We start from the raw sequence: 23,493 nt of genomic DNA on the forward strand, positions 1-23,493 counted from the left end.
GTCCTACTTGATATTTTTACCCTTTTCTCTTCTGATTGATTACAGTGTCTTAAAATTTTCAGCTACCAATTTTTTTTTTATTTTTTTTTGTTTATTTTCAAGATTTAAAACCTTTTTGCCATTAATTTAATATTTGTCAATGAATATGTTCAACCCAAGCACAACACAAATCTAAATGCCATCAACAACAGTTAATTGCCTCTAATTTGCATGCTATAAACTGTTGGCCAATGTCCATGGGCCAATTTCCATTTAAGCTTTTCGCTAGTGCAGGCAACAGAAAACGTTCTTCGACTAAAATGTGAAGTCTATAATTTAATTTTGCAAATTTATGACATCTGACTGTCACATAATGCAATCAAGAAACAGTTCTTTATATTTTGGCTGCTCCAAGCCAAGTGTCAACTGGGCTTAGGCTGTTCAAATTGTTTTGGATGCAAAGCCATAAATAAACTCAGTCCGTGTGCGAGGGTCAGTCAATGCTGTAAATGTTTTATATGCATATTGCCTCTATGTATATTAAAAACAAAAACCGAATGAAAAACAATCAACTAATATGTATTAAATTGGCAACATAAATCGTGAATGTGTACCCCACCCACCACGCCCCCTTCCAGGCACCTTTGTGAATTGTGTATAAAACCATTCGGATTCACATCTAAAAACTCTCGAGCGCGGCGCAAGGGCCACTTGAGGGCTGGCGCATTGTTCTATTAACTCATGTGTGGGATCATAAATTTTACAGCCTGTAAATAAATAACAAAAAAAAAAAAAAAAAAAACGCACCGAAAATTTTGGAGCCACACAAAAAAACGGACTTTGAGGAGCAGCAGAAAAAAAAAAAAAGAAAAATAGAAAAACAACAACAGAAAGAAAAGAAAATGTTCTACAATATAAAAATAGTCATAAATATTTGGGCCATTATGCGATGTGGACCGGTTCAAGTGGTCGCTGTTTCTGGCGGTGTGAGTGTGCATGTGTGTGTGTGTGTGTGCAGCAAATAGCTAAATAATTCGCTATGGTAGCTGGGGACACATTCAGCAGACATCCCTCAGCTCACATTTTGTAAAATGCGTTGAAAATTGCCCGAGGACAAATAGCGCGATAAAACAGTCAACGTTTATTGTTATTATTGCTGTTAGTATTGTTGTTATTGTAGGTGTTGTTGTTAATGTTGTTGTTGTTGCCATTTTTGTTGTCCAGCTGCGTTGCTGTCAACTTTTTGGTATTTCACTTGATTTTTGTGTGCTAACTGAAAGAACTAAGAATCAGACAACAATTTGAACGCTGTGACAACCAGCTAAGTGTGTGTGTATGTTTTTGTGTGTGTGTCCTTAAGTGTGTATGTAAGTATGTGAGATAAGATAAATTGATTAACAGCAAATTTAATATGGCTTTAGCCATATAAAGGAAAATATACATATGTAGTAATATAAGTAGAAGAAATAGTAGTAGCATTATTAATGGCATTAGACGCTCATAAAAATAAAAATGGTATATTATACAGCGCACAAAATGTGGTAGTAGTATAAATATTATTAGTCGAATAAATAGTAGCAGAAGTATTTAGTCTAGTAATAGTAGTAGCAATAGTAGTAGAAAAAGTAATAATTGCAGTAGTAAATAATAGGAAAAGTAGTAGACAATATTATTGATGTAGTAGTAGTTGCAGTAGTCTATAATAAAGATATAGTAGTACAAGTGGTGGTAGTAAATAATATAGAAATATTAGTAAAAGTAGTAGAAGTGGCAGTAGAACGCACTGCAGTACTAAATACTAGTAGTCTCGCTAGTAAATGGAAGTAGAAGTAGTACTAGTTGCAGTAGTAAATAATACTGAAATAGTAGTAGACATGGTAGTGGTAAAAAGTAGTAAATAATATTGAAAAAGTAGTAGAAATAGTAGTAGTAGAAACAGTAGCAGAAGTGGTGGTGGTAGAAGTAGTACTAGTTTGAAGGGTAGTACAATTAGTGGGGTCTACACTACTAAAAAGCAGTAGAAATAGTAGTAATAGTAGTAGAAATAGTAGTAGAATAATAAATGATAGTCGAAATGGTGGTGGTAAATAGTAGAAAATAAAATATAAATATTAGCAGAAGTAATACTAGTTGTAGTAGTAAACTATAGTTAAGGCAATCAAAAATATTAATAGAATTAGAAGGGTTTGCACCAATAGTAGAAATAGTAGTATTTGCAGTAGTATGTAATTATAGTGAATTTCGGATTTGACTGAAAGCTCTAAAAGCTTACCTATACCCTTAATATGCGAGTAGAGTTTAATAAAATATAATTCTCAATGCCTGAATTCCTCAAATACAATAAAAGTGATTTCAAGACACATAAAGTCGTCATCCACTTATCAATCCGTTTAAATGCCGTGATTTCTTAAGCTACAAAAGCAAACCCCTTCAAAAATTGAATTATTCAAAATAAATTCAAAATACATATATTTTTAAATACACATACATATATATTAAATACTTAATATACTCAAGCATATTCAGGTCCTCATTCTCTATTTCAACTAAGGAGAACACAAACGCTGTAGATATCATACGGCATTCCTAGCAATTTCTATGATGATAGCAGAGACTATTTCTGATATCAGAAGGATAGACATTACCTACTATATATGTGCATACATATATCTATATTGGACTCTACTGAATTTCGTATTAAACAAGTGCATTCGGAATGAAAGTTCTTCAATAATGTTTTTATCGTCGTCAAAATAAAAGCAGCAACATTATTTTATAGTCGAGTTAGAAACAATGTTGGCTGTTGGCTCATAAAATCGCGAGCAACTCAATAGAGTGGAAGGCTTATGAACTGCTGGCTGTTGAGCGTGGCAAGCCATCATTCGCAGCCATTTCAGCTGAGTCGTTGACTAAATCACGAAACGAATTCAAGTTTCAATCAAATGAGCACAGCTCCGAGTGATTCGAAGTACCCATTCAGCGCTCGCAATCAGGACGCATTGAACGTAAATCAGTTGAGTAATTACTTCGGCTGCCAGGCGTTTTGTGAGAGAAACTGTCCTGTGTTAGTTTATCGTGGCGCATTTTAAATACATTTGTGCTCATCCATCTTCAATGGAATATGCTAATTACTCATACTAATTATTTGGCTGGATGAATTGCGTTTACTCTGTTGATTTATTATTCCGCATCGCAGATGAACGCCCGGGCCAAGCCTTTTGTGCGGCAAGCGAAGAGGCACAAGCGTGGCTGTGGGGCGTGGCTAAATGCTGTTCATTCAATTATTAATATCAATTCCATTTAGGGCTAAACGCCTCGCAATCGTTTCGTCCTTTGTTTACGATTGCTTTCAACTTTAATGAAATCCCCGCTTGACAAAGGTTCAATGCAAGATTGATTGAAAACCATTTTGAAATGGCAGCCAGAACGAGACGCGCACCGGCAAAGGACACTGCGTGGGCATGGACATGGACATGGATGTGGGCGTGGGCGTGGGCATGGGCGTGCCCATAATTATGCGCATAAATTAGTCGGAAGGCAGAGCATTTAGAGACAGAGTCTAGCTTAAGCTGTGGCAGCTTAGCGCAGCCATACTCTCACAACAATAACTTACAGGAAAGAGAGGGGGGTGGGAGGTAGGTGCGGGAGGACGACCTTCAAGTACTAAAACTAAAAAGCTGCCCAAAAGTCGCGACCGAAAGTTTTCTTAATCTCGGCAACATGCGCGCTCAATGTTGGCATGGCGAGCGAGCGAGAGTACTTTGCGAAAATGACGCGAATTATTAAAATGATTAAAATTAGGAAATTACGAAATTATGAAATTAGCTAGCGCCAAGAGTTGATTAGGTTTGGCCTTAGATCTGGCTTTGATTGCCCGGTGCGGTCTCACCTGCCAAGTCGATTGGCTGTCAATTGATGGGGCTTGGCCTGGTGGGGGGGGGTGCGTGGGAATATTGTCAACACGTTGCCATCATAAATCCGAGGCGAACCAAATTGGGTTAGTGCTCTGCCTCGGCCTCTGCCTCGGCCTCGGCGTCGGCGCTGGCGCTGGCGCTGGCTGGGCCATCAAATTATATTAGGCAAATGTGCAGAGGCAGTCCTGGCGCTTTTATGCCTCAGCTCGGATAACATTTCATGAATAAAATCCATTGCCAGACACTGCATGCGCCACACACCATTTCACATTCAAGCACCATACATATATGCACGTGTCTGAGTGTGTGTGTGTTTGTGTGTGTGTGCGTGTGTGCGTGTCTAAGTGTGCGTGTTGCTACGAATGTAATGTATCAAATTTGCATGCGACTAGCTCACAGCTCTGAAAGCGTCTCCCGAAATTTGGCCAAGAACTGAAGAATAGCACTTGAAGCACTTAATAAGCATCTGTGCATCGCATTTAGATTTTAGAGTCTGTTAACTCAGCTCCATTCAATGCAGGCCTATGGCAGGGAATAATCGATAGGCATTGATCATTATGCGAAACGGAGCTCTTAAATCGATAATTGAAGCCTGAAGATAATTTCATTCACGCACTTTCCAGCTCAATTTCGATGGCCATTACAGATTATTTACTTGATTAGCCAATAAGCTGGAGCAAGCTTGAAGCATGGTATATTTGTATGGGATACTTCTTGTATTTCTCTCACTTCTCTAGAGTCGTCTTATCATTTTATTTATTCCCGATTTGTAGGACAATTTTTAGTATAAGCCTTATATGTATTTGTAGTGAGAAGCTAAGAAATATATATATTATATATGTACATATATATGTTATATAAGTTAAGCGCTCCCACACTAGAGTACTAGTGATTGGGGACGCTGTGTTGGGTTCTTGTGAATATATAACAACTTTGTGTTCAATGAAATAATATATTTTATACAATTTGGAACAATAGGTCTAAACTCTCTCTAGTCCGAATATAAACTGAATTAAATCTGTTCAACTGGTTAGGTTCTCCCCTTGAATGTCTGACTAGATTCTCCAGCCTCCTTAGATTGTCGAAAGTCTTAACTTAACTCACTTAGTTAAATATATTATATTGTATGTAACTTGATAAAGATAGGTCTTCGTTTTTCGGCTGGTTCTATAAGCTGGAAAATAACAAGAAAATCGACATCCGAATGCTATATCACCATAGCTGGCAAATATCAGTTGATTAGCTCTTGATGTCTTCAAATAAGTGTATTTTGCTCACTCTCTTAGAAAGGACTCAGAGGGCACCCGATTGCAACGTTTCTTCAACGAGTTCATTAGGACAGAACCTTTTTTTTCTCAGCTCTAATTTTTCTCCGCCTGTTTGGTTCAGTTGAGCAAAAAGTCTTTTGCATATGTGTTGGTATGTATGCGATAGTTGCGCTCGAAAAGCACATCAATAGCGTATATATAGTATGTGCATGTTGTATGTAAAATTCACATTGTGAATGTAAAGACCATTGAGTTGCTGAGCCAAAGTGTGCGATCGTCAATCGTTTCTCTCCCTAACGATGTTCGTTAAAAGACCATCACACGAACAATTCAACTCAAGGCGCTCATCAGAAAATAAAAGTGAATGGAACACTTGCTCTGTGAGTGAGAGAGTATGATGTTTGCTTGCTCAGAGCGAGAGAGTATGATGTTTGCAGCTATTCCCTGCAAGCAATATAAATATATCAAACATCTCGTTTTGCAGTTCTAGGCTCTTGTATATTATTTCATTAACATTATATGTATATACATTGGAATGCGGTTATAACGACGCTCAAGGGACCGCCGCTCTACGCTCTACGCTTTAAGCGGAGTCGTCAAAACTGAACTCCATTAGTTTCTAGAAGGGCGAACAGGTCAATTCAGGCAAAATCAAATACAGTAGAATCCTGTTATAGGGACGCTCAAGGGACCGTCGTTATACACGGAAGGCGCTATAACCGTATAAGTCTCTTAAGTCGTCATAACCTGATACTACTGTACTTTACAATTTAACTTTCAGTATATCTTGCTAAAGCTGAACAATTACAGACTTCAAATTCGTCTAACATTTATATATCTACTAGAGTTACCTTTCTTTGATATTCAGTTCATCTATAGACCCTAAACCGAAGAACCCAGTTGCCTGTGCTTAGTTCTCAAGTTAATCTCAGTTTTAGATATCTTCAATCTCTAATAAATAATAAATAAGTATTGTAAATATAAACCCATTTGAGTGCTCTCTTGAGTATCCTCGAAATGCTTGATCGTAATACAGCCACACCACATTCTAGCTTAAGTTGTCGACATCTACAAGAAAATCTCATATATCTCATATATATACATCTCATATATATACTATTAATTGCATTTCAGGTACATCTACGTGTGCCATGCACCGATGGCACGCACCTGGTGCACGATGCCGCGCGTGAAGCGGTGCACCTTCTACATTGCGTTGCTGGCATTTCTGCACCAGCTGCCGCGCTTCTTCGACCGCACCTATATACCCGTTCAGATCGAGTGGAACGGCAACGAGACAGAGGTGTGCCACCTGGAGACGTCGCTCTGGGTGCACGATTACATCGGCGTCGATCTGTACTACACCAGCTACTATCTGTTCCGGGTGTTATTCGTGAATCTGCTGCCGTGCATCATTTTGGTGACCCTGAACATTTTGTTGTTTGCGGCGCTGCGGCAGGCGCAGGAGCGGCGCAAGCTGCTCTTCCGCGAGAACCGGAAGAAGGAGTGCAAAAAGCTGAGAGACTCCAACTGCACCACCCTCATGCTGATTGTGGTTGTGTCTGTCTTTCTGATTGCCGAAATACCCATTGCCGTCGTCACCTCCATGCACATCGTCAGCTCGCTGATCATCGAGTTCCTCGACTATGGCATCGCCAACGTCTTCATTCTGCTGACCAACTTCTTTCTGGTGCTCAGCTATCCGATCAACTTTGGCATCTACTGCGGCATGTCGCGCCAGTTTCGCGAGACCTTCAAGGAGATCTTCATGGGTCGCATGGCCGGCAAGAAGGACAGCTCGTCGAAGTACTCGATCGTGAATGGCCCACGCACCTGCACCAACACCAACGAGACTGTCCTCTAGTAATTGGTGATGTTGGTGCCGCGGCGTGGCAGCACCGATCAGCATCGCAGCGCAGCGGTCTGTACGTGCAACGCCGCCGCTGCCTCTGCCGCAGTCGCAGCCGCAGCCGCTGCCGATGGCTCCGGCCTAAACGCGTCGGAGGCAATCAGCAAAGCGCCGCAGCATCAGCATCAGCATCTACATCATCAACATCATCATCATCATTTTCAGCAGCGTCGCACGAGCAACATGGAAATCATAGCCGAGGAGCGAATTGTCTAAGAAAAATGGGATTTATGAAATTATAGAGAGGGGGAGAGAGAGAGAAAAATAAATAAACAAAAAGTGCGAATACTCTGGTTTCAAACCAACTCTAATTACAAATAAAAGCGATAAAGTTCCATTTGGTTAGTTTGGTACTAGTTGAGCCAACCGAACAGCAGCGAGATATCTGTCTATGGAAAATGGAATGGACTCTACTGATGGGATAACCAGCTAAACTAAATACCAATACTAATACCATAAACAACTTTGATCACAGTTTAATACAAAAACAAAATTTCTACTATTCAAGTGCAACAAGTACAGATCTTATAGACGTTCAATGTTTGTTCTAGTTGACATAGGGATAAAAATAAAAATAATAATAATAAAGTTAAAAACCTATTGCCGTGTGTATTATTGAATGTGTATCACGTATAAAAAAAATAAATTAAAACTAAAATAATCAAATAAAAAATCAAGAAAATAAAATGAATTTTAAATATAACCAAATTAGTAATAAAATAAAAATAAAAACAAAAATATATATAATACTACAAAAGCGAATAAAACTGTAAATGTTTCACAATGCATTTCACTCTACTAGAAATGAAACATAAATTGAAATAAAAATGTTTACGAAATAAAAACTGATCTACTTATATACATATATACACAAACCTTAGCTATGTACTTACATACAAACATATACATATGTGTATATACATATAGCTTATCAGAAATCTTTTGAAATTCTTCAAAAATAGTGAACAAAATAAATATTTAAAATTAAGTTAAATTATTGTAATAAATAGAAAACAAAAATGAAATACAGGAATTAATTGACACGGAAATGGAGGAGAAACCGAAAAGGAAAACAAACTGATCTATGTATGCATAGCTCTAATGTATTTACATCGGATAAAGTTTATTTTTGTGCGAGTTGTTGTCCAAACAAAACGAGAATCTAATTAAAGTTTAAGCACTAATCTGAACTAAGCTAAAAAAAAAAAAATAATAAGTTAAAATTAAATACAAAACAAAAAAAACCCACGAACGAAAATATTTCGCAGAAACTCATTTAAATTCGTAAACCTTTTGAGCCCCAAAGTTTCACGAATTTAAATGACAGTCAAAATATTTTCAAAGAAAAACGAATTTCGAAATTTGACAAACAATAAGTTTCACGAATACACAATTGATGAAAGAAAGTATGGAAAAAACAATATATATATATATATATATATATAAATTATATATAAATATAAATTAAATATATATGTATGTGTACATATATGAATATCCAAATATATGTATGCATATATATGTATTCATTGATATTTAATAGTTATAGTAATTTTTTTTTTGCCTAGATACATATACATATATACACAAATACATACATACCTATATACATATATACATTTGTATAAGTAATAAAGCGATTCAATGTTGATATGTCTGTGTACAAGTACTTATTTTAAACAACAAGAAATAAAACAACAAATTTCAAGTTTAAATGTTTTAAATGTATGTAAATTAGCGGCGTAAGGGAAAGTATAAATAAAACCAAAACCAAAAAAAAAAAAAAAAAAAAAAAACTTCAAGTTTTCTGTCTGAATGGAAATAAATAAAAAAAAATCTGTGTAAACTTTAAAATGTTTTGTATGCCTTATTGAAATAATCGGGTGGGCACTTCCCCAGCCAAAAAGAATTCCCCTGCACTTAAAATAAGATATTCGCCCACAGCTAGTCTGTTACCGAAGCTTATGCTCACCTAATCATTTGGACTGTTCAGATTATATAGTAGGCAGCAGAGGCTATGACACCTTGAGCTAAATATTTAATCCTGATCAGGAAGCGGATGAGCTGAGGTATGGATATGATCGTGGTTTTATTTTATTTCATTTATTTGTTTTTTAATTAATTAATCATTTTTTCCTTTTTGTTGGTAAATAAGAGTTTTTGTGTTTTTATTAACATTTTTTTTTTTTCTTATAAGTTCTACCAAGCCTTATTTTAATTTTTAAATGGGGCTCTAAATAGCTTTATTTATTTTATTTATCGTTTATTACTTTTTTTTAATTAATTAATTTTGTTTAGTTTATTTATTTGCTGATAAGTAACAGTTTTTTTTTATATAATACTGTTTTTTATAGTATTTTTATTATTATTATTATTATTTTTGTTTTAATATATTTTTTTAAATTTTTTTTTAATTTCCGCTCGGACATCGTACCAACGTACTTTTTTTTATGACTATAACGCCTTTATGAATGGTCCAATTAACTCACCAGTTTTCGAGAAATTTGAGATATTCCTTTGTTAATACTAGCTTAGTATTCTAAATATTTTAAATATTTTTTTAAGGTCAACTTGAGGACCCTAAGAGCAACAAAAAACAAACGTAGATTCATGTTCACAGATGAATAATATTTTTAATATCAGATACCTTCGCCCACTCTACCTTAAATATACATATATGATATAAAAACTATATTTAAATACATAAACGCCTCAATCAAGCTCTGAAAGTATCAACTAGAATCCAAGTGATTATATGATATAATAATATGATAATAATATGATATACATTATATATGTATATATGTATATTAGTAATGTGCTCTAGAGTCTACCACAAGTTAGTAGAGCTGACAGAGCGGGTGTTTGTGGCGACTGCGCTCGCAGCCGAAGGCACGCGCAAAGTGCTGGGAGCTGGCGACGGCATCGTTGACCCGCTGCCGACTGCTGCCGTGCTCGCTGGTGTCCTCAGGCTGCAGATCGTCGCGGCAGAAGAACTGGGCAAAGTTAAGGAAGAAGTGCTGCTGCACCGCCGTGCCACACCTGGCGCCCGTTGCCTCTTTGTGCTGGCAATGGGCCGTGAAGTAGCTGTCGTAGGCCAAGGAAAGTCCGTTCAGGTCGGCGAACTTCTCGTCGGCGATTTCGGCGTGGCGTCGCTTCAGGCAAGTCTTCTGGTTGGCGAAACGCGCATTCGAGGACAGGCGCTGCCTCTGCTGCCTGCTGGCCAGCTTGCCACGCCCATCGTATACCACTCCACTCAGATCGAAGCCGTGGGAGAGCTCGTGCGCCAGCAGGAAGCCGAGGCCGCTGTGCGTAAACACCTTCGGCTGATGCGACCTGTACAGGTTGGCCGCCAGCAGCGAGTGCGGCAGCACCACCAGATTGCGCGAGAAGAGAAAAAAGCAAGAAGCATAGCTGCCAAAGCCGTCCGACTGCACCACAAACAGCCCGTCAGCTGCCTCGCCCTCAGCCCCCGCCGCCCAACGCTGCGTCTGCCTCAATAGGGCCAACAGATTGCCGTAGTAGTCGTTGGCCCTCAGCTGCAGCTGCGCGTAGTGCTCCTCCAGCTGCTGCTGCTGCTGCTCCGGGCTGCCGCTGGGCAGCACGCCCACACGCAGCCGCATGCGCTGCAGCTTCTGCAGCAGGAAGCTCTGCGTGGCATTGTCGAACCGATTGCGATTGACCTGCAGCTGCAGCTTGAACTGCTGGCGCAGCTGCTCGAACAGCTGGTGCATTGTGTCGTTCGTGTGGTGTCGCTGCGCGTGCGGCACTTGCTGCTGCAGCAGCCACACGGCCGCATGCGTCAGCAGCTGGCGCGACTGAGCCGCGCACTGCTGCCGCCCGAACGCCGGCGCGGGCAGCTGCTGCAGCAGTCGCAGCAGCCGCAGCTGCAGATAGGCCGCCAGCAGCGACACCGGCTGCTCGGCCAGCAGCGCGGACACGCAGCTCAGATAGGCCGGCCGACGTGTGGCACTGGGCCTAGCACTGGCAGCTGGCAACGGCAGTAGCCAGAGCATCAGTGGCCTCATCTGCTCCTGCTCCTGCTCCTGCTGCTGCGCACAGCGGCAGAGCTGCTGCTCCAGCCGGTGCAGCTGCTTCCACAGCCTGCGCTCGGCCACGCCCAGCGGCTGCAGCTCACGGTACAGCTGCCTGAAGCTCGCGTGCGTCAGCATCTCATAGTCACCTGCATCGCTCAGGTAATCCTCCGGATTGGGCCACGGCAACTGCAGCTGCAGCAGCCGCTGCTCTGCATCGCTGAGCGCCTCCGCCTCCGCCTCCTCCTCCTCCTCTTCGTTCTCGTATTGCAGCAGCTCGCCCAGGCCGTAGGTCTTCAGCAAGTGTATCAACGCACTGCCATTCCCTCTCTCGCTCGCACTCGCACTTTCAGTCTCACTCTCAGTCTCTCCCCTGCTCCACTCGGCGAGCCAGCGCACAAACTGCGCCGCATCGTAGCGCTTGTCGAGGCGCCGGCAGGCAACATAACTGTCGCGCAGCAGCTGCACGAAGCGCGGCTCCTGCGGCCCGGGCTGCTGCTCCAGCAGCTCCGCCAGGCTTGCATGATACTCGTAGTCCAGCTGCTCCAGCTGGCTGGCATAGACGTCATCGGCATGCGCCAGCGACCAGCCCCCGCAGGCGTGCTCATAGAAGTCCACGCAGGCATCGGCGCTGGCATTCATGTGGCGCTGAATGTAGACGGGCAGCCGGGCATGGCTGGCGAGGATTGGCCGCCAGAGGCACTGGCTCAGGCACAGACTCAGGCCAAGCGGTAGCCACAGCTGCAGCTTGCACAGTTCACGTACGTTGAACATGGAATTCGCGTGAGAACTGCGCCAAGTCGTTTGGCGATCGACGCGCTGATAGCGAGCGAAAAGCTAAGCAGCTCAGCTCACGCTGACACAGATGGCCCGCTTGATAGCACGGCCAGACGATGACGTCATCGACCCAATTCCGTTAGGAATTACACGATCTGACGTGACTTAATGGGCAGAGCACATTGCCAAGAGAGAGAAAGTGAGTGAATAAGAGAAAGAGAGAGAGAGAGGGAAAAGGAAAGAGGGAGAGAGAAACTGCACTTGCCTAATGTTTGGCATGGCAAATCGGAGAGATCTGAGAATTTTATGATTGACTTTTGATAGAGTGTTCTCTTAACCCTTCGTATACTATTAATTTAGGATAACAGCACTACTTATAATTGATTTTCTAGTCTTTAATTATGTTGTTCATATTCATTTAACTTATTTTTGAATTTTGACTCTTTATCTAATTTTTTTAATTTTTTTTTTTTTTTTTTGTTTATTTTTTTTTTTTTTTTTTTTTTTTTTTTTTTTTTTTTTTTTAAGCACTCTAAAATATTTTCATATTAATTTCATTTATTTAATTTTTATAAACTAAAACACTTTATTAACAAGATGCATATAGATTTCATTGATATCGCTTATAGATAATATTTAAAATTTGCAATAACATTTTTCTTTTCATATGTTTTTATATTTTATTTTTTTATTTCAAATTTTTAAATATTCTAAAAAAAAAAATATCAATAAAATAAGTGAGCGAATTTTTGTTCTAAGTTAAAGTATTCGCCTAGCAACTTGCATATAAATATCTTTAATATCGCTTTTAAATTACATTGTGAATTATTTTTTAACGGTTTTTAAATCCCCAAATATTCTAAAATATTTTTAAAATTAACGACTTAATTTTTTAAAAGCTAAAAATGCTATGATATCATAATTAAATTTTTTTAATTAATAGATTAATAATTTTAATTTTTTCTTATTTTTTAATTTCTTAACATATATATATATATATATATATATATATATATATATATATATATATATATATATATATATATATATATATATATTTAAAATACTTTACAAATAAATGAGTTAAACATTTAAACATGTAGTAACATTTTTATGATTTCGGTTTTATTTAAGACTTTAAAGATGCTCAAATATGGTTGCTTGAAATAAGTTTTGAGCCACTGTACGTATTTCAGTCTCAGTTTACTTATCTGATGCTTGTTTACCGAATTCCGTGGTGTGTGCAAAATAAAAGTTTCGATTTGAATCAATTTTAAGCCGCTTGCCGACCCTTTGCTACAGCAATCAAAATTGTTGTTCTCTCTTTATAGTTGAATACATTAAATATGCAGAAGGCAGCTAAAAATTTGTTCGGACTAGTTGTCTAAGCACCTGATGAAGGAATTTAGAAGCCAGGCAAAGATATTTATATATAAATATATATATGTGTGTGTGTGTGTGTGTGAGCTTATATTGATGATAAGCCATGGCAAACTATTAGCCCAAACCTTTGTCTTCGGCCCAACAATAGCCGAGGCCAGCAGGCCAATTGTAAGCCCTTCATTTGACGAGGGACAATGGAGACGCGAAGCCTTTCGTCTCATTCATTTCATTATCTATGCAGTCAGTCAGCATTATCTGCCATTTCTATGATAAAGCGAAAGTTCTAAAGCGTGTGTCAAATTGATGGCGACTCCAACTCATTTGCATAGACTGCTCTGGCTGGATGGCTTAACTACTTTATGGCCGCCACGCCCATGTGGGCGGCTGGGCCATTTAGCTGTGTGGGCTATACAAAATGCAGGCGAGATATGCAACGAGCAGGGCGGGGCAAGCGTTCCAAAAATGGGCAACTATCAAGTAAAATTGCAACAGAGCGAGAGAGGAAGAGGGAGGGAGAGGGTGAGGGAGAGGGAGAGAGAGAGAGAGAGTTAAGCAGAGTCACATGAGCAAAATGCAATGTCGTTTCTTCATTCAAATTTAATGCACTTTTCGCTAAGTTGGATGACTGTGTGGTTGAGTGGTTTGGGTGGTTGGGGTGGTTCTTTGGGTTGGGTTTATTGTGCTAGCTGCTGGCTGCACTTGAAAGTTCTCATCAAAGTCATGAGATTTTGTTGGCTTTTAGCCTTTGGCATATTTGTGTGGGCGTGCCTATGTGCATGCGTATGTGTGTGTGTGTGTGTGTTTATGTGTACTGGTGGCAGTGCGTAGCCAGAAAATGTCCTTAGCATCTGATGGAAAAACCAGCAAAGTGCAGTTGCCACACTTTCGCGGCAGTTGCACTCCCACACATACATATACACATACGCCCACACACACACAAGCTCAACTGCCACTCAACTTAGGCCAGCAGCTGTGCATGTGGCATGCGGCCTGCTCGACTCCTGCTTCTGCTACTGCTCCTGTGGCAAGGCTAACCGCAGTCGGGCTTTCGTTAGACGTGAGCTATTTATAATGGCTGCAGTTTGGTGTGCGCGTAAGCCGAGCCATAAAAAATATATATATATATGTATATATTTATAGATATATATGCGCTATAAGAAGGAGCGAATCGAGCCAGAATAACGCCAGCTGATAAGTTTTAAGCCTTTGCACGCAGCCGGCCCCAAAAAGTAGGCAACAAATATGCTGCACATGCCCCATTTATTTCGCTCCGAATTGATTGAGGCACACACACACACGCAAGCACACACACACAAGCACACACGGTCACACGCAATGAGTGCGTGAGCGGCAAAGTTTCATATTAAAGTCAACAATAACAACATTGATACGGGCGGCAACAGATAATCAATCAGGAGCTGCTTATTGGCTTTTCAAAATGCGTCTAACAAAATAAATAAAAGTCGAAGCGACAATGCGGCATGTTAGGCTGCCACAGCCGTTGCCAAAAGGAAAGAAGCAAACAAAAAAAAAAAAAACAAAACAAAACAAAAAAAAAAGAAAAGGTACACCCAAACGCCTGCCACGCCCAGCAGCTGCTTCAGCTTCAGCCTCAGGCGAAACGCCGAGCCTAACAAATAAGCCGTGTCCAAGGCTAGAGAACCCACAGAGCTGCTTGTTTGCCGACACCTAATGCCAATTTAATGCTGTGTGTGGCTTTGTGTGTCTATCTCTGCCTGTGCATGTGCGTGTGTGTGTGCGTGTGTGTGTGCGTATCCGCCTAAGCCCACAGCAATGTCCAAGCATCGATAAACGTACATAATCAAAGGCAATTAGGCTTTTGAGTATTGTTTTTGCACTCCGGCAGGCAAGCGGCAAAGGTATCTAATTAATTTTGAATTGAATTTAGGTGCCTCACTAACACACACACGCACACACGCTCACAGCTGGAGTAATACCAGCTGCCAGCTATTCATTAAGGAACTTAGAGCCCTTGGCATTGTTTATTTGGCATTCAGATTTGCTCGCTCAGGTCGATTGTGGCAGATATTTGTTAACCAGTTGATATTCCAGTGAAATTCTACTTAGGTTTATGCATTGCCTCACACTAAATCATTGCTCAATCAATAGCTTTTATTAATATACCTATATGTGTATTAATAATAAAATATTTAATTTAATTTTGTTAAAATATTTCCATATACATATATATTTGCCAATTCTCTTGATATAAAACTAAATTGAAATGTCACTAAAGGTAAGAGAACAATTTAATAAAATATGCAAATTAAAAAAAAAAAATAATTATAATTATAAAATTAAATAAAATAGCTCTTAGCCATGTCAACCCCACATCCAGCTGCCTGATGCACCAGCCTGACTCTGCCATTTCTCTATTCAGTTGATCTGCTGCTTTACTTCCTACCAAACACCCTCTGACCATGTACTCATGCTCTAAGCTTTCAATAGTTCCGCAATCTTGAAGCTGATATAAATCAAGCGCTAAATACTGCATAACGAAATATTTCAATACTCAAGTATTCAAGCGTAAACACTTGACAAAAATATTCCAACAGATCCGATTATCCATTCGCTCTTTAGCAATGAAAAATGTCATCCTTCAGCTGCAGCCCATAAGCATGACAAATGAGCCTCGGGAACGGCTTAAAATGTTAAACAGAGAAACAAGTGTAAAGTGTAGACAATTGTGCATCCGCATGACAAATGTGAGCAAATAACAAATGGACGTCCTATGACTGAAATTCTAACCTCCACTGTTCCGGTCGGGCAATGAATTAAACTTGGAGTACAGTAAACTATAGAAATTACTCAAATTAAGGTTAAATAAGTCTGGAATAAAAGTTGATATACTATTAGCACCTAGGCCCGTTCATTAGTTACAAAATTAATACAAATCTAAAAATATGACAAATAAATTGTATTTGAACTTCATTTAATAAAAAAATTCAATTTCTTTTAATTAAATTAAATCTTTAAATTTTATTCGAAATTCATTTAAAAAAAAAATAAAATAAAACAATTTCTTTTAACATCCACTAAAATTCAATTATCACAAACAATTTAACACTAGCCCAAATTAAAAAAAAAAAAAAAAAAAAAAAAAAAACCATCTTGAATTTGCAGAAATGTTTTGTGAAAATACAAGCGAAAATAGCAAAGACACATTTTAGGCACATCCCATGACTATTTCTAGAGTACTGCAAAGCCAGCTCTAATTGCTGTCTTAAAGCTAATTAATGAATAAAATTTAGTTGGGGCTTTCGCTTTGTTTAGTTGATATCTCTGATGCTGAAGCATAATGAAAGCTTCAACTGCCTTTCATTTGTGTTAATAGGTTTTATATCTGCGCTCCGGGCTATTAGCGCAAATTACAAAAATTACAAAACGAGCGAACGTTAACATCATCTAAATAAAATATAATAAAAACGAAAAAACACAAAAAGAAAAAAAAAATGGGAAAAAAAAAGAAACGAAAACGGATGCCAAAAAGACGCCAAATGGCAAAAATTCCCTTGCAATTAAACATAAAGCCCAAGGACCCAAAAACGCTCAGACAAACCGCAGACAAATGGCAAGGCGCAACAACAACAACAAGAGTGAATGTATACGTGCATATGTATGTGTATATAGTATATGTATTCTCAAATATACATATATAATATGGCAACATGCATTTAAATTAAAATGTTGCCGGGCGTCGGACGTCGGGCGAAGGCTTTGTCTGACCCTTTGTTGTTGGTGCGCTGCGCCTGACCCTGGTCCAGCTGTCCCTAATTGCAAAAGCCCCAAAACCCGATACGAACAGCAACCGCCATAGCAAACATAAAGGGAGCACACGCACACACCAACATAGTGAACTATCAATTGTGAAATGCGGTTGTGCTTTGAATGACCTTTTGGCACATAATTAGCTGCGGATGATGGAAACGATTTGAACCTAGCACAGAACTCACTTCAAGTCCAGCCAGATATATAGTAGCTCCCGTTGCAGCTGACGCAGCTCAGTTTAGTTCAGTTCAGTTCAGTTCCAGAAGCCACCAATTCGAGTCCAACCGACAATGTGTGGCCAAAGGGTCAGTAGCACATTATGCGGCTTTGCCATTGTGTCTCTCTCTGGCACCCAAAGAGCCATCAATAGTTGCCGCAACGACATGCCGAACCAGTGGAGCAGACGGAAGGACTTCAAAGAGTGCCATCCGCAAAATTTTGGTTAGCTCTCATCTAATTTGACCATAGAATGAAATTTATTAGAATTACATGAAGTATATACATATAGTGTAATGGCCAGGCCAAGTCTGTCTGTGTGTCCATTTCATTTTGCCGAAAACTTAAAAAGTCGTTTTCAGGCTCTGAACTATGGCTTGGTAAGCGTCTGTGGTTTTCATTATTTATTTTAGCTGCAAATAATTTGAGCGCATAAAATCTAATATTTTAAATTTCATTGTTGCTGAGCCAAAAGCCGTTTGGTGTGGTTAGGCTCGCTAAACACATCGATGGCATAAGTGAATTCAGTGTGTGCACGTGTATGCGTATGTGAAGACCTTTTGCATTGGACTTTTGAGTCTCATTTTGCGATCGTCAAGCGTTTCTCTCCCTAAACGAAGTTCGTAAATGGAGCGTCACACGAAAAGTTTAGCTGAGGACGCTCAACTGGAAATAAAAACGAATAGAACCGAAGGCACTTGCTCAGAGCGAGGAGAGCGTAATGAATCCAACGGTCAACTACGATTAGTCTGAACGACTAGCCTAGGTAAGTGTTTAAGATGTTCTCTCTTTTGATATATCGAGTTCAAGCAGTGACAAACGCGCTCGATCCCTTAAACTACAGCGTCAATAGATGAGTCTGTATAGGCTTGTTCCATTCTTCTGCTCATTCGTTCATTGTCTCTCTCTCTCTCTCTCTCTCTCTCTCTCTCTCTCTCTCTCTCTCTCTCTCTCTCTCTTCAGTAGAGCACAAAAATGTTAGCCAGAGCTGAGCAATCCTCTAAATCAATAATCAAAACACGCACTGCAGGATATCTGCTCCCTACCAAAACCACTCTAATTAGTTTTTTCCCTCACTTTGCTTTGCTCTCTCCCCCACTTAGCCCCTTCATAAATTTCTTTAACAACTTAAAATATGATTTCACCTTTTTTTTAACTTTATTGCGCCATATTAATAGGTCTGTCGCCATTTGCTAGTTAGACTATATATTTAATATTCCTGCTGCTGGAACACTTGCCTGTCAAGTGGTTGATAAGTGGGTCAGATCCTTTGATTACAATCATTTATATTCAACTCTTGGCGGGCATGACATTACCAAATAATGTTAAACGATGACCAGCACATTCGGCCCTTTTGTGCTTGGCTAATGCATTTGGCCAAAAACAACAGAGCCCCGAGAGCTCATTTTGGCCAGCAATGAAGACGCAAATATTACTTCAGCTTTTGCTCTATTATTTTGCTATACAAATTTTCCCAATTCACATTACTTAATATACCCAACTCAAGTGCATTAAAAATGGGAAATTTAAGTAAATTGGTTTGGTAAAAATGGCAGAAGGGGGCGTAGGCGTAAACATATATTCATAAACAGCTGACGCCAAGGTCAGTCGATTAAGAGCTATGCATCCGTCTGTCCGTATGTCCGTCTACCCGTGTCTGACTACAGTACTGTCCGACTATCCGTCTGTCCGGCTATCCGTCTATTCATCTATCCGACTATTCATCTGTTTGACTATCCGTCTCTCCGACTGTTCACTGGTCCGACTATCCGCCTATCCGAATATCCGTCTCTCCGACTATCCGTATAACCGACTATTCATCTGTTCGGCTATCCGACTATCCATCTCTTTGACTGTCCGTCTGTTCGATTGTTCAGTTGTCCGACTATCCGACTATCCGTCTGTCCGACTATCCGTCTATCCGACTATCCGTCTGTCCGACTATCCGTCTGTCCGACTATCCGTCTATCCGACTATTCGTCTGTCCGACTATTCGTCTGTCCGCCTATCCATTTATTCGTCTGTCCGTCTATCTGTCTGTTTCACTGTTCACTTGTCCGACTATCCGTCCCTCCGACTGTCCGTCTGTCCGATTGTTCACTTGCCCGACTATCCGTCTGTCCTACTATCTGTCTGTCCGACTATCTAGTGTCCGTCTGCCCGTCTGTCAGACTATTTGCCTGTCCGACTATCAGTGTGTCCGACTATCCGTCTGTCTTACTGTTCACTTGTTCGACTATCCGTCTGTCCAACTATCTGTCTATCCGACTGTCCTACTGTCCGTCTGTCGGACTATCCGTCCGCTGGTCCATTCGACCATTCGACCATCCCTCTGTCCGTCTGTATAAAAGAAGCATAAAATTCTGGGTACATCAGCTTAGCGTAGGGTATCTGCTAGTCGGAAAGTCCCGACTGGAGTGCTCTTACTTGAAATCACATGCGCATAATTTTTGCGGCTTACTCAAATTAAAATTGTTTTTCGAATTTAATTGGCAATATACATATATGTATAATTATGATTTCCCATGTAAATTGCACCAACATGAATTCTTAAGAAAGTCTTGAATGTTGGCTTACGCAAGGCATATTATTTTCATCTATTAAACAGAGCTTTAATCACACTAATTTCCTGCTCAAGCGCTGGAGTTTACCATAGCCATAGATATATACATCCATATATGTATGTACATATTTTTACATATTTATATATCTTATATGTCTCCAGATTGTCATATTCAAATTTGAGGCTCAATTTGTGTATTCGCCTAGCTGGCAACTGGGTCGACATAAATAGCGCCTCGCGCAGGTGTGAGCGCCCGTCCATTTCACCATTTCACTCACACGCAACGAGTACGTCAGCCAGGACGACTCCGACTCGCATTTGTCACACGAGTTGTTGTACAATCAAAAGGTGTTTCTAATTTATGAATCAACATAATTAGCTTTAATAATATGCTGCCGGACAGAGTAAATTAGCAGCGCATATGTGTGTGAATGTGTGCGTGTGTGTGTGTGTGCTTGGACTAAAATATGGGCGCGTGCTGCTGTCTGGCTGGGGCAGAAATTTATTATTCATATTCATTAAGAGCACAGCAGGCAGAGATTCGAATAGATAAGCAAAGTCGTGATTGATGGCATATCGTGATCGATTGTCAGCGCACGCCGTGACTCTGAAATGCCTGCGATATGCACGAGGGCCGGAACGGAAGCAATACCTTGGTAACGAATATACGATATACCATCAAATTTATTAATAGCCAAGAATTCAATAAGATGCCGAAAGTCTTTTAATTAAAACGAAATTCAATTTACCTATTTTTACAGAAACAAAAAAAAAAAACAAAAACAAAAAAAATCAAATAACGAAAAATTACTTTGTCAAGGAGAGGTCGGTAGGTCGGTGGCTCGGTGGCTCAGTGGCTCAGTGGCTAGGCAGCTTGGCAAAGTTGTTGACATCCTTCATTATGCCAACGGGCGATACAAAACAGATAATAATTGCTCGAGGCTTCGAGTGTTGCAAGTAATTTGCAAGAAAACAACTTGCCCCAGCTCGTTGCCCTGACTACATGGCGTATGAGTAATTTGTAATGCGTAATGTGTAATGTGTAATGCTCAATGTTAAGTGTAATAAAGTTTTGCAGCCACGTAATGAAAACTAAGACCCCGAAACTTGAGCTAAAGGCGAAAGCAATGCCAGCACACATTACATATTAACACTCGTATATATTATTATATACACATATCCTTGAGTATATGCTCCTCCCCTCCTGCTCTATCCTTTTCACTCATTTCGTGCGCCTGGGCTATATTTATTCAGGGCAAAACCATGCATGCATGTAATATCAGCTATCAATTAATTAGTGATTCATTAAAAGTTAGTCGTCCGGGCCCAGTAGTGCAGCAGGTCGAGTGCCCTAGGCACTTGTCGCCTGGGACAACCCTGTCTATATTTATCATTTATCGATTTCAAGCAGTCATATATCGACGTTGTCTCCAACATCGCTGTTGCCTAGGCCAATGTCTGTCGTTTGTCGATAGCAAGTCGACACAGTCTTTAATCGACATGCTGGTATCATCGCTATTGCCTAATATTACGGTCGATATTTATCGCTTATCTATTATAGGAAGTTGTCTATTGATTTGCTGTTACTATTGGAGCTGCGTGTGATAATCCAGCTGACATTTATTCGATTTGCTATCGATAGTCAGTAGTTGTCTATCGAAATGCTAATATAATCATATTTGCCAGCAATAGACATTCATATATTCATCGTTAATCTATGACAAGCAGTCATCGAAATTGGAAAATTCATGTCGAAATATATCGGTTATCGATAGCAAATAAACAAACGTCTTTCGATATACTGCTAAAATAGTTACCTGCAAAATTTAGTTACCTGCCAAATATATACTAATCGCTTATCGATAACAATCAGTTTCCTATCGATAAACTGATTTAGTTGCAGTTGGCTGACATAATCCCGTATGTAATTCTTATTTTTCAGCTATTCATATGCTACCATCGCTGCTGCTCCTGCGGCAGTCCTGCTGACATTAATCGCTTATCGACAGCAAACAATCGTCTATCGATATGCTACTCCCATCAGTGCTGCCGCCGACAGCCCTGCCCATATCCATCGCAATTATCTGTTAGCATCGCTGTCGCATGACAAGCACAGAAGACAAAAGCCGCAGCTCTGGGTGAACTGCGCTGAGGCCTCGGCCTCGGCCTCGACCCGGTGCCGTGTGCCATGGGCCGTGTGTCGCGTGCGTGTCACATTCATGAGAGGCGACTGCGGTTGCTGCGGCTGGGCAACCAATCCCTTTCGCAGGCAGCCAGAGTGCCACCAGCCTGCCAGTCTAGCGCCCACTGTACAGTGGACACACGCTCCAGCGACTGTCGGGGCCTGAGCTAAGGCATGAATTTGCATCATGTTTTCATATTTGTTGCACAGTGTGCGACCCACGTTGCTTATATCAGATGCCGCAACTGCCATGTGAATGAGTGTGGGTGTGAGTGTGAGTGTGAGTGTGAGGGTGTATGTGTATGTGTGTGTGTGCGTGTCTGTATCTCTATGCTCAGTAGCCATCATTTAATTTCACGCTTGCAACCACGTTGCATCCCCGCGTCGCTGGCCCCGTCTGCTGCATGTTGACACTTGCAAGCGCTCACGGCGCACAGCAAATATTTTGCAACACTATAATTCTGTTAAAGTCCAGTTAGTTGCTAATGTTTTCTAATCTAATTATAGCCCTAGTTGCAGTCCGCACTCACAGCAAACAAAATTTGCATTTGCACTTTAAATGTTCATACAGCATTGAAGCAGGCGAGCGAGTGGGCGGGCGGGCTTTCTCTGTGAAATGTATGTTCGAGCATGCTAATAGATTGTGGAAGCAGCAACAGCTGCCAGTGTTGTCATATGTTGGCTGGCGCTACCCTGTAAATAGGAGAGCACTGTGAGCATGTTAGCTATGCATTTCAATAAAATCGAATGCATATTTATTTTTATATATTCAGAGTTTAAATTTCTTTCTTAGATTATGTTAGCCAATGTCTTAATCTGTTTACAGGGTATCTGGTGATCGGCACAACCTCTTTCGTTCATCGCTTGCCCTTCTATTGTTATTGTGCTTCTGGTCAAGCTTCGCAAGTGCAGCAGGTGAGCATCGAAAGTGTATTCCTCCGCAACCACAATTCCGACCGCGGCCCCGCCCCTTTCCAATACAGCTAACCGCAACGCAACGCACACAAAGCAAATACTGTTAGCTGCGCCCCCAACCCCATATTCTTGGTAAGGTTAAAGCCCCGCAGCCGCAATTTGCAGCGGCGAACAGAGCCGCCCTCAATGCACAAAGCCGTTCGCAGAAAGATTCCCCAAGGTTGACCTTTTGAGCTTAAAGAATTTTGCTCTGATCGGAGCTATAAGTTCATTTTGAATGAATAGCGAATAGTGAATCGAGAGTTTCTAGTTAGGTGCGCCTTAATGTGGGTGAAATATGTCGATTTCTCTGACAGGGTTGGAGAGTGGAAGCTTTAAATAAATTGCTGCTAGCTTGATATAACATACAAATATACGAAGATCGTATACAAGCCCCCGAGGCACTCAACAACTATAAGGTAGTGCGATGTGAAAAGATAAGGGTCACATGTACGGACTCTATAAATAGACTGATGGACACTACAAACTCGGCGATAAGATAAGAATGTGTAATGGACCAATGCT

At 40.4% G+C, this 23,493-nt stretch overlaps 2 protein-coding genes across 2 annotated transcripts in view; one reads left to right on the forward strand and one right to left on the reverse strand.

Moving 5' to 3' along the window:
* LOC6584527 (sex peptide receptor) overlaps positions 1-7,596 on the forward strand; it is a 73,205-nt gene extending 65,609 nt beyond the window's left edge. Inside the window, exon 6 of the mRNA XM_002010146.4 lies at positions 6,296-7,596. Within this exon, the coding sequence (XP_002010182.2) occupies positions 6,296-7,025 (730 nt within the window). The 3' untranslated portion in view covers positions 7,026-7,596. The remainder of the gene's footprint in view (positions 1-6,295) is intronic.
* Positions 7,597-9,677: 2,081 nt separating this feature from the next.
* Positions 9,678-11,915, reverse strand: LOC6584529 (neprilysin-1). The gene has a single exon (XM_032732528.2). The coding sequence runs from the start codon at positions 11,876-11,878 to the stop codon at positions 9,911-9,913; it is 1,968 nt and encodes a 655-aa protein (XP_032588419.1). The 5' UTR covers positions 11,879-11,915; the 3' UTR covers positions 9,678-9,910.
* Between the last annotated feature and the right edge of the window lie 11,578 nt (positions 11,916-23,493).

The sequence above is a fragment of the Drosophila mojavensis genome, unplaced genomic scaffold, assembly GCF_018153725.1.
Source record: "Drosophila mojavensis isolate 15081-1352.22 unplaced genomic scaffold, ASM1815372v1 contig_136, whole genome shotgun sequence".
Classification (NCBI taxonomy): Eukaryota; Metazoa; Arthropoda; class Insecta; order Diptera; family Drosophilidae; genus Drosophila; species Drosophila mojavensis.

Excerpts from the sequence above, each read along its gene's own strand:
- LOC6584529 (XM_032732528.2), bottom strand. The coding sequence starts at position 11,878 with ATGTTCAACGTACGTGAACTGTGCAAGCTGCAGCTGTGGCTACCGCTT.